Here is a 14437-nt window from a genome sequence, read left to right on the forward strand (position 1 = left end):
GGTGCTTTTCAAGGGGAAGCAGTGACTGTTTCCCCTGCCTGGTGTGTTGGAACAGAGAAAACTGTGTATGTATTTGAAGGAAACTTGCTGAAATAGTGCTTCCAATCCGGATGTGCTGTTCAGTCCTACACTCTGTAAGGTAACCTATTTATTCAAAGTAGGTCATGGAAAAGTTTTGGAAAATAGGAGAAGCAGGGACAAAAATTATAGGGAGAGCAAATGATAATGGTAGGTGACAAAATGTGTGTTTGACCTCAGAATGTTAGTGTAAGAAAAATTAAAAATCCTAAAACAATTTCACAAGTAGATTTGAGAGACTGAGACAGTACCTTAACACTGCAGTCCAGTTATTGTTTCAGCAGTTGCCTTAAGCTCACTTAAAATTTGAGCTAATAGTAGTCTGAAATTAAGTAATAAACAAATTCTTAAAAAAAAAAAATATCTTTACCCCCAGAGACATGAGTATTTCAGAGACAAGTGAAGTTGTCATATACGTATAAATATGTATGGAATTGTTTTACCTTCATAGGTGATTAATTGCTTTATTGATGTTGTGGTTAGAAGAGATTCTTATGATTGGGGTCTGGCCCTTACACAGCTCAGGCAGAAACCACAGCCATTGCTGTCTTGACTAAAAAGTTTTTTCCAGTCAAGCATTCTCTTTCAGTGGAAGTACTCTTTGCATGTCACCAATCACCCTTCAATATTTAAGGTATGTTAAGTCTTTCATTACAAGATATAATTCCTATCCCTTAATACATCTTCTCTGAACCAGCCTATGTTTTTTCAAAGCCGTACTCTATAAACGGGAGAGATGAGTTTCCACATCAAAGAACTTTTCACATCAGAATCTCAGCACAACTTTTCTGTGTAGAAACTCAGCCCCTACTTTTCTTTGGCGTGCTGTCCCCATGTTCCCCCTGGGCTCTGTCCCCATGGCACTGCTGGGCCTATTCCCCCACCCCCCCCCGAGGCCCTGGGGCCTGGGCAGCCTGCCCCTGGGCGGTAAGCCCTGCCGGCCCTGCTGCCCGCCCTGCCCGCGGTGGGGGGAGAGGGCAGGCCGGTTCGGCTTCCCGGGTTGGGTTCAAAGCCGTGTTTCCCTGCCCGAGGCAGGCGGCCGGGCCGGGTGACCGCCGCCGCCCGCGCAGAGCTGTGCCCCGCAGCGGGGCCGGGGCGGGCAGCGGTCTGAGGGGAAGGTGAAGGCGTTGCCTTCCCCCAGGCGCGGGCAGGGGGAGCCGTCCCGCAGCGGGGGCCTCCGGGGTTGCGGTCGGCACAGCTCCCCCGGGGCGCCCGCAGCCTTCCTGGCCCTGGGGGGGCTCCTGCCGGGGCTGGGCAGCGCCCGGAGGCGACACCGCTCCCCGTCCCGGCGGCGCTGGCGGTGCGCGGCGGCGGCTGAGGTAAGCGGGGACCGTGGGCGTCCATCTGCCGGCGGCTCTCGTCACCCGGAGACGGGTCTCCCCTAATCGGGTTTCCATCAGTCTCCGCGGGGGCGTATAAAAGGAGCCGCCGCGGGGCGAGGCGGGCAGAGCGCGGCACTGCCCCTCGCCCGCCCGGCCGGCCCCATGCAGCCCGCCATGATGATGTTCTCCAGTAAGTACTGGGCGCGGAGGGGCTTCTCGCTGGACTCGGCCCTGCCGGAGGAGCGCCCCGCCGTCGGCAGCCTCACCGTAAGTGGCGGGGCTGGGAGCGGGGCTTCTCCGCCGGGCCCACCCCCGGCGGCGGCGGGGGCGGGAGGGGGAACCGCTGCCAGGGGAGTTGCGAGGTGGGTCGGTTCGGCTGGCCCGTCCGGGGGGCCCGGTGCCAGCGAGCCGTCCCCCTTCCTCGGAACTTGAAGGTCAGGCGAACGGGTTGCAGCAGTTACAGGGGCCGGTGAAACTCACTTTGCCGTCTAACCGGCCCTCATCCAAAACGCTGCCTTAAATGTGTCTTGAAACAATAGCGAAAGTTTCATTAAAGTTTTGCTACTGAAATTAACCGTATTGCTATTGGAATAATATAAAGGCATTGGGGTCTAGTTCAGGTGTTTTTAAATGCTTGAATTTCGAAAGCCTGTGATTAGCCCTGCCGACTGTGTGCACTAGTGCTGTGTCAGCAGAATCTGCCTTTTCAAGGCACTTGCAAACCTCACAGCATGATATCTAAAACATTTTTGGCAATATGCAATCACCTGCACTTACACTGCACTGGTGCCCATGGCACTTCCATCGCAGAGCAGCTGGCTTTGAGGTTTTCCAGCTTCTGCCAACTAGCAGGGGTGTGAGAACATGCGGGAGCATCGTGCAGAGGACGTGCAATTTCCCTGTTGAAAACCCTGTCAGGAGGTAGAAACGGTTCTCTGTAGGATGATGATACGGGTGCAACAGGTGGTTGAGTGATTTCAAGCACAGGATAAACTTCTGTATGCTTACAGGTAAACAGGTATTTGAATAGGTGTGCTTTAATATGAATAAAGAATGTTAATAGGTAGTAATAATGTAACCTGCTCTGAACATGTGAAATATTTAGGATTATGAAGACTTTGCCTCCTAGAAAATTTTGCAACACATGAAGACTCAGGTCACTTGAGTAGAACCAACAGAATGCACCAGTTTGTACCAGTTGTGAACTGGCCTATTGTCTTTATAGTAAAATGTGGAATATCCCTATTTGTACATGCTTTGCTTCCATTGGAAATATTTAATTAAATGGGATAAATTTGGTTTGCTGTCTTTATATTTGAGTTACTTTCTTCACTGAGTCCTGCTATAAATGACTTTTTTCCCTGAGTACTTGTGCTTGCTCCAGATAATTCATTTTCATTAGGAAGGTTGATCTGCTAGTCATTATTTAATTATGAACTATACTAATGAGGATGGCTGATAAGAGTCGAGTTCTTGCAGTATCACAGCCTCTTCTACTGGGCCCATAACAATTAGCTAATCTAGTTTTCAAATGCTTGAGAGAGGCTTTCAGTCATCACTTCAGGTAATGCTCGCTTGAGCATATTAGGGAACCTGTGCAGTCTTGGAAGGTGCCAAGTGCTCTCGTTTCCCAGAGGAATTGATGGTATTGAGATTCTCGGAGACTCAGTTAAGTACGTGATCCTTGCTTCCAGAAAGCAGCACACAGTGGAAAGTCACGGATACTATAAAAATAGCATCTTTGTCACTTCATGCGGAGGTTGTGTACTTGATGTATGTGAGAAGGGCTCAGCCAAATCCCAAGTGCTATTGAAGTTAAAGCAAAAGTGACCTTCTCCTAAACTATCCCTGAGCAAACCTCCTACCAAACAGAATCATAAAAGCTCAATTACTAAAAAATAAACATGTTTGAAACCCTTCATATGTCATTCCATAAACATAATTGCTTTTCCAGATTGTTTCTGTGTAGTCTAATAAATGATGAGAAGAGACCCCAGAGACTTTTTAGCATGTCCAGTAACTAGTTTAAGTGTGGCTAGTTTAACCTGTGCTGTTTAAAGAGTGGCTTTTGGTAAGATGATGCATTTTAACTAGCCCTCTTTTTAATTCAGTGCATTCTTGTACCTTTAAAAAAAATCTCAGTAGATCCAGTGGGAGCTGACTTGGGAGCTGCGCGCTCTCTCTTCAGTGGATATTTCAGAGTGGACTAGGATCAGGTAAAAAAGTAAACCAATTTGACATGAACCATGTGGATACATTGAGATGGATGTAATACCTCATCACTGTCAGCGATACCCATTTTTAAGAAAATCATTTTACGTAATCCAGTTTGAAGAGGAATCAGGCTAAAGCTTACTAATTTTCTGCTGGGTCACGGAGCACGTGATGAAATCTTGTAAAATCTTCTAGAAGCACAGAGAGACTCTTTGCTAAAGTCCATTGGCGCAGGTCCGCAGACATTATGCAAGTGGGATAACTTACCTGTAAGGAAAAAATAAGAATACAGATTTAACTTGGCTGTCATCAAGTGTTGTGAGACCTGTTTAAAAACTTAATCTATTCTCACGTTATTTTCCTTTCATACTGCTTTACAATTTACCAAAGAAAAAAAAATTAATCCTTGTGGAATAGGTGTATATGATTCTTAATTACTATCTCTACATTTTTTTTAGTGACTGTATTATGGATGATACTGTTTTAGAAAAAGCAGTTAGCAGCTCACTGGAAATTTCATTTCTCCAGGAGTCACAACCTGGGCATTGGAAAATGCTGGCTGGTTTTTGAAAATGATGGTCAATAGTATAAAAATCGTCTGTAAAAACTGTGCTGTTGGCATCTCAATAAGATTTAAGCTGATAAAATTACATTTTTTGGAAAATGCTGGCTGAAATTTGGCTTAAAGCAGTCTTTGACTCCCAAATTGTGAGAAGAATGTAGGAGTGTCCAAGGATGGTGTGATTTTCTGGTTTTTTTGAGTTCCTCAGCCAGCTCATCTTCTAAGAGAGGTACAGTCTAAGCTTGTATTTCTGTCCTCGTTTGTATAATCAACAGAGGTTTTGCTTTCTCAGGAAAAATGACATTACATGACAACATTAATTGTGGTACAACAGAGAACATAAACCTCATGTTTTAAATTTAATGGTTAATACAAAAATACAGACCAGTGTAAATCGTCATAAGTTGACGGGTACAGGCTAGAATAGCATCACTGCAAATTGTGCAGTAATTCAGACCATCTGCATTTGCTTCATGTTTATTACTAATGATAGTATTGCCCTAATAATATCATCATATTTGTATATATCCCAAACATTCATATACTTTTCCTTATGCTTTTTCTATGGACTGGCCTCTTACACAGTCATCTCTAACAGCAACTTTTGACCTGTGATACTGGTTTCAAGTAAATACATTACCTTTTAAATTAAGTCTGGATAAGTTCAATTCAGCTATTTTTGAACAAAAATTTCTCGTTGCCTAAAAAGACTTAATTTTAGGAAATGCTCATTTGCATCTGAAATGATGCTGTTCTTTATCCATTTGTAGCTAAACAGATCAAGTTCTGGGAAAAATGAGGAAAAGAAAGGGAACAAGGGAAATGGGAAAGGTGAATCTGTTTCTGAAGGTGGAAAGACAGCCGTGGTGTTTTCCTTGAAGAATGAAGTTGGTGGATTGGTGAAAGCTCTCCGACTCTTCCAGGTAAAGCTTACAAATCATTATGCTGACCGGACTCAGGAAGGCTACTGAGATCAGGTTGTTTGTTGGTATAAATCTAATGGACCGTGGCGGAAGGAATAGAGTGCAGTTACACTCTGCAGAATTGAATAAAAGTAACTTAAAATTTTACGGACCATTCAACAAAGCATTTTGGGCTCATGAAGGGTTTTCTGGAATAAAGTTTAACAGTGATGCTGATTTTCACACCATTCGCTTTAGATTTCCGACGTGTGATTCTCAACACTGTAAATTAGATCTGAAGTTGTGTGTGCAGGCCACAATGAAAGGGGGCACTTTCAGAGAGCAGTTCAGAATCTAAATTACATAACAGTCAGGTGGTGGTGGCAGCCTTGCTGCAGGACAACGTTTGGTCATGAAGTTAAATGCATCTTTAAGTGCTTGCAGGGTCAGGGCTTTATGCGTCTAACTAAACGTATTGAGAACGTAAATTATGAAGTATTGGTACACATACAGATCCCATGCAATCGGTGGTTTTTGGTCAGACTGCTGGTACTGCATGTAGTTTTCTTGCCTTATTAGTAAATTGAAGAGGGCTTGGAGGCATGTCTGAGGATAGTTAAAAGCAAAGCAGTACGATAAAAGTCTTAGGTTGTTCAGTCTGTGCAGTGCAGTGAAGAGAAAGTTAGGGGGTGGCTTGGAGCCTACTTCTAAGGCCAAGCCATCAGAGGGATGTAAGTGTGGGACCACTGGGCATTACCAGTCCTAAGTCACAGGAGCTGGCTCTGGGAGCAGATTCCCAAGGCTGATGTAGATACCTAGATTCCCCAGCCAAGGAAAAGGGGGTGAATTAGACCCCCGAGAGGCAGGCTGCCAGGAACCAGGGTGTTTGACAGAAAGCTGATAGGAATTGCAGGAATCATGTTTTCAATGCAGCTTCTCCCCAAGGGCTAAGTGTCTAACTGCAGCTCTGGCTTAAATACTTGAATGAGTTCATACCTGAAATCCTGGATTTACACATCAACTCCCCCTTCTTGGGAATGGGCATATAACTCACTCTGGTCTCTTAAAACATGGCTGGAAGATATTGCAGAGATATCACCCCCATTCACGAAGTCACTTAACGATTTGAGTACTGTGAGGGGGAGTGCAGGGTTTTGTTCTCTTCTCAACCTAGGGTAGATCAAAGCCACTTGTCCAACTTCCCAAGAGAATGCCTAAAACTGTTAGACCTCTGTGTCAGCTGAAAACACGTAGGGGAGCCCTCTGGCCTGTGTTATTCAGGAGTAGATCATCAAAATGATCCTGCTCGGCTTTGTAATCTGCCAGTTTACAAATAGCGGATTCAAAATCCTCAGGAGATGGAGGGTTTTCCTTCTGTGAATTTGTTATGTGAATGTGTTAGCTAAGGAGATGCACTGTATACATACCTTATGGAGCATGCCAGTTAAAGAATTATGTACCTATATCCAGAGGTGTAAAAGCAGAGACTGCTGCTTGGCTGTACCAGAGGGGACCTTCACCTGAAATGGACATTTCTGCAAAGTACACCAGGCAGGTGGAAGTACAAGCGCAGAGTTCTCCCCATTTGGAAGTCAAAAAATGTTTTATTGGCTTCACTGAGTAAGTAAAGGATAGTTGTGAAAAGTAACAGACAGTTTGTGTCTGGCAAAAAAAGGAAAAATCAAAGAGCCAATAGAAATACTGGTTGAAAGTAATCATCTAGTCCAACCTCCTGTTTTGAAGCAAGGCTATCACAACACTAGATCAGGTCAGCCATAACACATAATGGTTGCCCGTCATTGTACGACACCCTTGGCAGACCAGTAGTTGTGGTGGGAGAGATACCCCCAAGGAAAATTTTAATGCTAGAACTATTTATACACTCATGTATTTAGTTTTGATGGGGACATTATAATAGAGAATAATTACATTTTAATTTTATTACTATTACCACTTCAGCTAATTCATAATTGCTGCAAGAAAGATAGATGAGGACTGATATACAGTTATCCTTAAAAAATATTTTCTCCCTCATGTTCATGAGAGATGCTGAAGTAGTACACATTTAATAGCGTCTAAGCAAACACACTCAGTTAAATTAACAGTAGTATTATGCATATTGCCTAATAAAATTGCATTTCATGTTTAACAAACGTAAATATACAATTGCATTACAATTTTTTTCTTTTTAAAAATTATAAAGTAATACTGTCCTTTGTAAAAGGTTGCCTTGTTAGATAAAATTAAATCTTCATTAAACACAACAGTATTATTTTTACATTCAGTTTACAGATTTTTTTGTCTTTATTATTTATTAAGCATCACTAACCGGTTATGTAGGTCCAAAGTGAGTACTTTCAATGAAAACACCTTTTAATAACTGGGAAAAACTTTCCTGAGGAACATGCCATCAATATTCCCCTTCTAGCTGATGTGTCTATATTTCATACACTATTTCATCTTTCCACAGGAGAAACACGTGAGTATGGTTCATATTGAATCACGAAAATCGAAGAGAAGGAACTCAGAGGTGGAAATTTTTGTGGACTGTGACTGCAGTAAGAAAGAATTTAATGAACTAATCCAGTTGCTCAAGTTTCAAACTAATATTGTATCTCTCAATCCACCAGAAAACATCTGGACTGATGAAGAAGGCAAGGCTGCTTTTGTATCAATTGTTTTAGACTCTGACAAACGTTTTGCACAGGTATCTCCATAAGCTTACACTCCAGTACATTCAACTCATTCTGTCTTCTACAGATCTCGACTGTGTCCCTTGGTTCCCCAGGAAGATATCTGAATTAGACAAATGCTCACAGAGAGTTTTGATGTATGGATCTGAGCTGGATGCAGATCACCCCGTAAGTGTAACATAAAATTGTGTTGTAGATAATTTGTTCAGGTTATTTGCTAGTCAAATAAAAAGCCTGTTGACTGCTGATTCTGAGTACTTTTTTGAGCATATGGATTTCAGAAGGTGGAGATTTAGTTCTCTTCAATGGTTTCAGTGAATTAATTTTCCTTTTCTGTAGTAGGACACCCAAAAAGGAGGTCCTCCAGAAAACTTACTCACTCTTGAACAACTATGTCCCCTTTTGTACTGCTTTCATTTATTTATTTTTTAAATTAACTTGTTGATAGAAGCTTTCAGACTCAGAGTTTAGATCAATGTGACCTTCAGTTCTGTCACAGTTCTTAGGTAAGAATTGATATTAACTTAGGTGTCAGAGAAGAAAGAATTATGAAGGAAGACTTCCTTGGGCACTCAAGAGGTAATTGCAAAATAAATCAGAGCAACATGTTCCTGTTTCTGCATGAAGGCGGCAGATGGGAAGGTGTCTTGCATTGTTTCCTGTCTTTGGTGACAGGAGACATTTCACACAAGCTGTATCTGCAGTAGTGCCAAATGCTCAGTGCAAAGGGCAAAAAAATAGATTTGTCACTGTTTTATTTCTTTTGGCTGATGTCCATAAATGCTTAACTTCTGGGTCTCTAGATGGCAGATGATGGTAAGCGTTTGTGTTACAACATTTTCACTTGTTCTAAATCCAAATTTCTATCATTGGACCACTTGGCTGAAAGATAGTGGTGGTAGCTAGTTGTGTTCATCCCTACTCCAAAGTAAAATAGGCTGGATTGAACTGGTATAGTAGGAAACTTCCAGCTGAAAGGAAGTAGGTAATGAACTTGGATATCTGACCGTAAGATTGTTTTGTAATAGAATCAGATTAAACTGTAGCTGTAGGTGATAGTCTCCTTTGGTTTTTGTCATACACATTTTTGTGGGTACTGTCCAAGGTGGTGAAAAATGGCCCCAAAGAGATTGTAAGTGACAGCAGAAAGATCAGTTTGGTGTAGGGGACTCTCTAGTGATGCATTTGTGCTATACCATGGTACTACAGTGCCTGTGCCGACTCCTCCGTGGTAACTGCCTTGGCTGAGGAGAGGCAGGTACTCCTGGTGGCCCTGGGTTTGGGGCTGTATGTCAGTGCAGAAATGGCACTCAGACTGCTGCCTTCTGTCCTGTCTGCTCCACAGCTCCTACAGCTGCCGTGCTGTGGCAGGGGCTCAGGCACAGAGCCTCATGCCTGCATATAGAAGCATATGGACATCATCACTATGTCCCCTGGCAGCCCCACTTCCCCATCTCTAGTGTCACCTGCCCATGTATCAGCCATGATAAGCACCATCACCTCGCTTTGTTTTCAGCCATTTCTATCGCGTGTGGGCCCTTCCCACACTGTGGGCCCACAGTTGGGGAGCACGTTCCTGGATCCTGATTTCTGCCACGTATTTCTTGATGACAAACGAGGATTTACCTCGCATTTTCTCAGAATGGAAAAGTCTGTTGATTACCTGCAACCATTAACAGTAATTTGGTTCAAACAGAGGCTGTAGTGGCAGCTCATTCTAGCCTTGAGTCGATGACTGTGACGAGCCATTTGATACTGTTTTATGTTCTGAGCTGGTGCCTTCATTAAATACTTGAGTGCTCTGCTGAAAATCTGCCTTCAGTTTTACAGACAATGAAAAAAGACATTTGCATTATATGAATATATATTTTACACTTGGGGGAACTGTTATAAACATAATTTACACACCATTTGTTAGCCTATGCAGCATGCTAGGTATTAGAGATGGGGGAAAAAACTGTAAAACCTGTGACTGGTCTTTCAAAGGCCACTTCTGGTGCCTGCCCTGTTCCTTAGCGGTGGCGTGTAGGTGCCAGAGGACCAAAGAGAATTACCCTATTATAGAACCAGCATAGCACCACTTCAGCAGCATAGCCCTAACCCACTCCATACTGGCTAATGGTTTCAGTCTCAGTTTCATTACACGTGACAGGCTTTTAAATCCCCTGTGCTGTCTTCCATTGCTTTTCAGCTCTTGAACGGTCTGCAGCTGAGTATCTCAGCTTACGTCAAAAGGTATTAAGCAGACAAGGAGGCGCCCCCAGATTACAGCAACTTTTTGCCAGTCGAAAAGCTGTTCTGTGTAGGAGTGGAGGTTGAAGGTTTTCTGCAGTCCTTTGACATCCTCCCTTTCTCTGCCCCAGCAGTGCAGCTTTGGTTATGGGGCAGTAAAATGCCTTCTGAGTTTTCTGGAAGCTCATACAAATATTTCAAATCAAACGATGTTATCTTTTCATTCCCTTCAGTGATTTGCGTTTGTGTATGTGAGCAGTAAGAAAAAAATGCATTTTACTTTTCGGCTCTGACTAGGGGAAACTTAAATGCACTTTCTGGGCCACTAACTGGGGAACTTAGATAATTACCCTTTTTCATCTTCAAGAGACTGGCAGTTCTTCCTCAAAAATAGATAACTCTTTTTGTAGTCCAAAACCTGAAGTGTCTACATCTTTTCTAGGTGTAGAAGAAATCTTGTTTTAGTTTTGAGTAGCTCAAAGGGCTGTAACTGGCTGGTGTATATGTGTTATATAGCACTTCTGTGCTTAATATGGAAAAGGTATGAGCCTACTGTAGCCCACGAGGTAGAGCCCTTCCTCTGTAACTCACATTGGAGCAATATGCATATTTGCTGCTGGAGGCTGATGGTTCAGTCCCTAATGTGTTGGTTAAGATGGCAACTGCGGAAGTAGCATCTTCAAAATGAGTTGTGTGTGAACTCTGGGCGCATGATTCTTCTAGTGAAGAAAGATGTATTAAAGGTAGGTAAATTATTCTGCTTTGTGCCTGCATGTAGATCTCCGTTCAGATTAGGGAAACCTGAGTGAGATGAAATAACAAGGAAAAAGTTTCCCTTTTTCAACATCTTGAATGAATGACTGTACCTATGCACAAACCTGTCTTGAAAAAACTCCTGTGGGACTTTGGTGAGGAAAAAAGTGAAGAAATCCTTATCTTCTCTTGCAGTCCAGTAGATAGTGTTAATCAAAATACCATATAATTAGGTACTAAATAAACACTTTAATGATTTATTTTATAATTTTTACAGCTAATTTTCTGTCCTTATTGTAAATTACTCTCTTCTTCCTTGCTTAAGGGATTTAAAGACAATGTCTATCGACAGAGAAGAAAGTACTTTGTGGATGTTGCCATGAGCTATAAATAGTAAGTACTGGCATAATTCCTTTCTGTGCTGCTGACTAGTTAGAATTCATGCTCTACTTAATTCTGTAGGATGAAGTTTAACAGTAGACAAAGTCATCGTTTAGACTTTGACTAGTTGAGTGTAGGCTATAAATGACAAACCTGATGCTTGAAATCCCGTTACATTTTTGGTACAGATACAAGTAAAGGCAAGTAAAGCATTTGAAAGGTAAGCACTATCTCTTCAGCATTTCATTCATAGCTGCTTAAACTTAAGAAACTCTTCTGCAAATGCTTGCATGTCTTAATGACAAACTGATGCACTGCTGAATTGCACATATCTAGCATCCCTACGTAGTTGGACGAGCTCACTAAAAAATGAAATTATTATTTTCTTTTCATGCGCTTACTACACTGGACGCTGCAAAATGCCATTTCTCAATTTTGCCAACACAGCTCTAAACTTCCCAGAATTCAGTCAGTGGATTTCTCTGTAGTTAGTGGAGCTGGTGCCTGTGCACAATACACTGCTTGTGTTTTCTCATTTTGAATTTTTTTTTTCCCATGTCAGGTCAGTATTTTCAATTTGCTACTGTCCCTGGCAGTGAGAAAACTTTCTGTGCTACCTACAAATACCTACTGTGTTGCAATTTTCTTGTCACAGAAGCATTCAACTAATTCTAATCATACTCTAGGTTTTATTTGCAACAGGCCTAAGCCCTCATTCTCAAGGGAAGAATATACTAATTTCATGTTCTTTTCCATTTTACCATACTTCTTCAGGTTTTTCATTTTCCTCCTTTGAGATTTCTACCTACGTTGTTGAAAGAATATAAAACACAACAATTTTTCTCCCTTTGTAGAAGGCACATCCTGTCAGGAGGCAATTAAAAAATGAATTTTTGAAGGTTTTTCAGTTCTGTTTTTTTGTTTTTAACATACAGAAGCTACAGAAGGCTGGGGGAACAGGTGGATTAACTCTGCTTTGTGACCGTATAATCCTGATTATATTTCTCCTTTACTTTTGTCCCATTCCTGTCATTAAGCTATTACCAATCTAATAAATGTGTAAGTGCTAGTGTTCGTTCCCCTTTTTTTTTTGCCCACGGTGGCATTTGTTTAGCTGGGTGCTCATGGCATTCATCCAGCACACTGAGCTGCTGTCTGCTGGGGGGAGGGTGCTGGTTGATGGAGAAGCTTCCTAGGCTGACCAGGTAAGTCCTAAGTTTAAACAGTTTTCAAATGTAAATTGAGAAAGTTTTGTGGTTTTTTGTTTGTTTACAGCTGATTGATTGATTATCTTTTTTTCAGTCTAATGCTTGCTGTAGAGTTAGTTCTTCTTACCTAGCATTTATTGCAGTCTGAAATGTCAAGTAGGTACCTGTGGATGAGGACAGACTGTGTGCGCTCCTAGAGCTCTTTCAGTAATCTCGGGTAGTTCTCCATTTACCCGTGATGGTAGCAGTAGTGCCATGCATTTCACAGCTGCTAGGTTGCTGGAAATACCTTCCTCCCTTCTCTCTCTCAGCCGCCTAAGTGCTGGAAAGATCATGCTGCTGGCTCACTAAGCAGTGGTTGGTCTTCTGCTACAAAGGTTTTTTTTCTGCCCTGAAACCAGTGAGGAACATCTTTTCATAAAAATCACGTAGAGTAATCCTGTATATTCCCAGAAAAACAGATAAAAGAAAGGAAAAAATCTTCTCCTCCTTTAGATTTTGAAGGCTCAAGAACCATTTCTGCAGGCACGTTACAAAAATCAAACAACCCAAACCAGAGGTTACAGATCTTGTACCTCAGCAAAACTGCTCAGAAGTACTCCTTCATCCCTTTCTTTTCAAACCTTTAAAAGTTTTCAAACTCTTCCTATTATTATCAGCAGAGGGAAAACAAGATGCTTCACATATTTTTAGCTAGGGACCACAAAATGGCTGGGAGGCCAGTGATTAGGGCTGTTACCTAAGATGTGGCAAAATCTCGTTTGTACTCCTCAGGTCTCCTGCAGTGGTTATCTTAACCCCAGGGATGTGCCGTATCTACTGGACTGTACAGGCAGTTTGTCTCCAGCTATGCTTGTAGAGACAGAGAGGCAGCCCGGGCAGACACTTACCCTCAGCATCCTGCAGCTCAGCCTAAGCCATGCGGAGGAAAGGCAAATCAGCTCATGGAGGACTCTGTGCTGCTACAGCAAAGCTGTTTCTGCTACCCATGCTGGGGAGCTCAGAATTAATACAGGTGTCTTGACACTACGTTGCACTCTCATCACACTCTCTTCTGTGGTCTAATGGCTATTTACTTATTTATACAAAAAGAACAGCTCTGTTGTAAGGACTGCTTCCCTCAGGGATAAATTCAGAGCATTGTCTTGAACTTCTCAGTGTCTTCTAGGTCAGTGACCTTCCTAATCATTTACTGAGGCTTGATGCTTTTCTACTTTTCCAGTGTAAAAAAACCCACCACACTTGTTTCCTTAAAAAAATAACCAAGAAATTTGGCTGCAAAGAATTGGCTGCAGGGAATTGGCTCTGTAAAAAAATTGTTGAGTTGAAAATCCTGGATCAGCATTTCCTTTATGAATTGCTACTGTTCTATAGTGGTAGATGTTCTGCTTTGCTTGAACATAAAGAGGCCTCTGTAGTGGGGAGAGAGAGAGAAAAACACTAAGAAGTGAACTTGGAAGAGCAGATATTTGCTGGTGCTGGATGTTAAAGGGAAAGACATGTTAATAGAGCACAGCAGTGAAAATCAGCTGTATGAAATAAATGGACCAAAAAAAAAAATTCCTCCCTCCTTCACTTAGCTTCTGTCCTAAAGATAGTGAAAATGTGTTAGTCTTGCTAATTAGTCCTTTGAGACTGATAAGGGATTGCAAAAGTGTTGAGAAAATTAAATCTGGAGGAAAAATACAAGGTTTAAGAGAGAATTCATAATATGAGTTGATAGCTCATGACCGTGGCAAGATGGAAAGACCCTATTTTAATAAGGGGAAATAAAAATTCAGGATAGGCTAGCTTGTAGAGTCATCTTACTCATCCACAAGAAAACTGGCTATGCAGGCTGGCTGTTCCTGTGATTTATGGAAGAGTGTGAGTGCAAGGTGGGTCTTGCTTCTTGAAGTAAGAGGGCGAGAAAAACGAGATTTGCAGAGCTGAGTGAGAAAGGCATAGGTCCTTCCTCAAGTCTGATCAAGGCTGCCTTGATCCTCTCAATAAAGAAAGCAGTATCATGATCAGCTGGAAATAAGATCAGCTCTCCCAAGCATAAATCCTATTAAGGAATTAATGTTCAGTGAACCTTACTTCAGTACTAATG

The 14437-nt window shown here is 42.1% G+C and overlaps 1 protein-coding gene across 1 annotated transcript in view; it reads left to right on the forward strand.

Annotated features, from left to right (window-relative positions):
- The first annotated feature begins 4945 nt into the window (after positions 1–4945).
- The window catches only part of TPH2 (tryptophan hydroxylase 2), a 45859-nt gene continuing 36367 nt past the window's right edge, over positions 4946–14437 (forward strand). The window contains exons 1-4 of the mRNA XM_075150052.1: positions 4946–5099; positions 7549–7732; positions 7839–7939; positions 11082–11149. Coding sequence (XP_075006153.1) covers positions 7564–7732; positions 7839–7939; positions 11082–11149 — 338 coding nt within the window. The 5' untranslated portion in view covers positions 4946–5099; positions 7549–7563. The remainder of the gene's footprint in view (positions 5100–7548; positions 7733–7838; positions 7940–11081; positions 11150–14437) is intronic.

This window comes from Calonectris borealis, chromosome 1 (genome assembly GCF_964195595.1).
Source record: "Calonectris borealis chromosome 1, bCalBor7.hap1.2, whole genome shotgun sequence".
NCBI classification, from domain to species: Eukaryota; Metazoa; Chordata; class Aves; order Procellariiformes; family Procellariidae; genus Calonectris; species Calonectris borealis.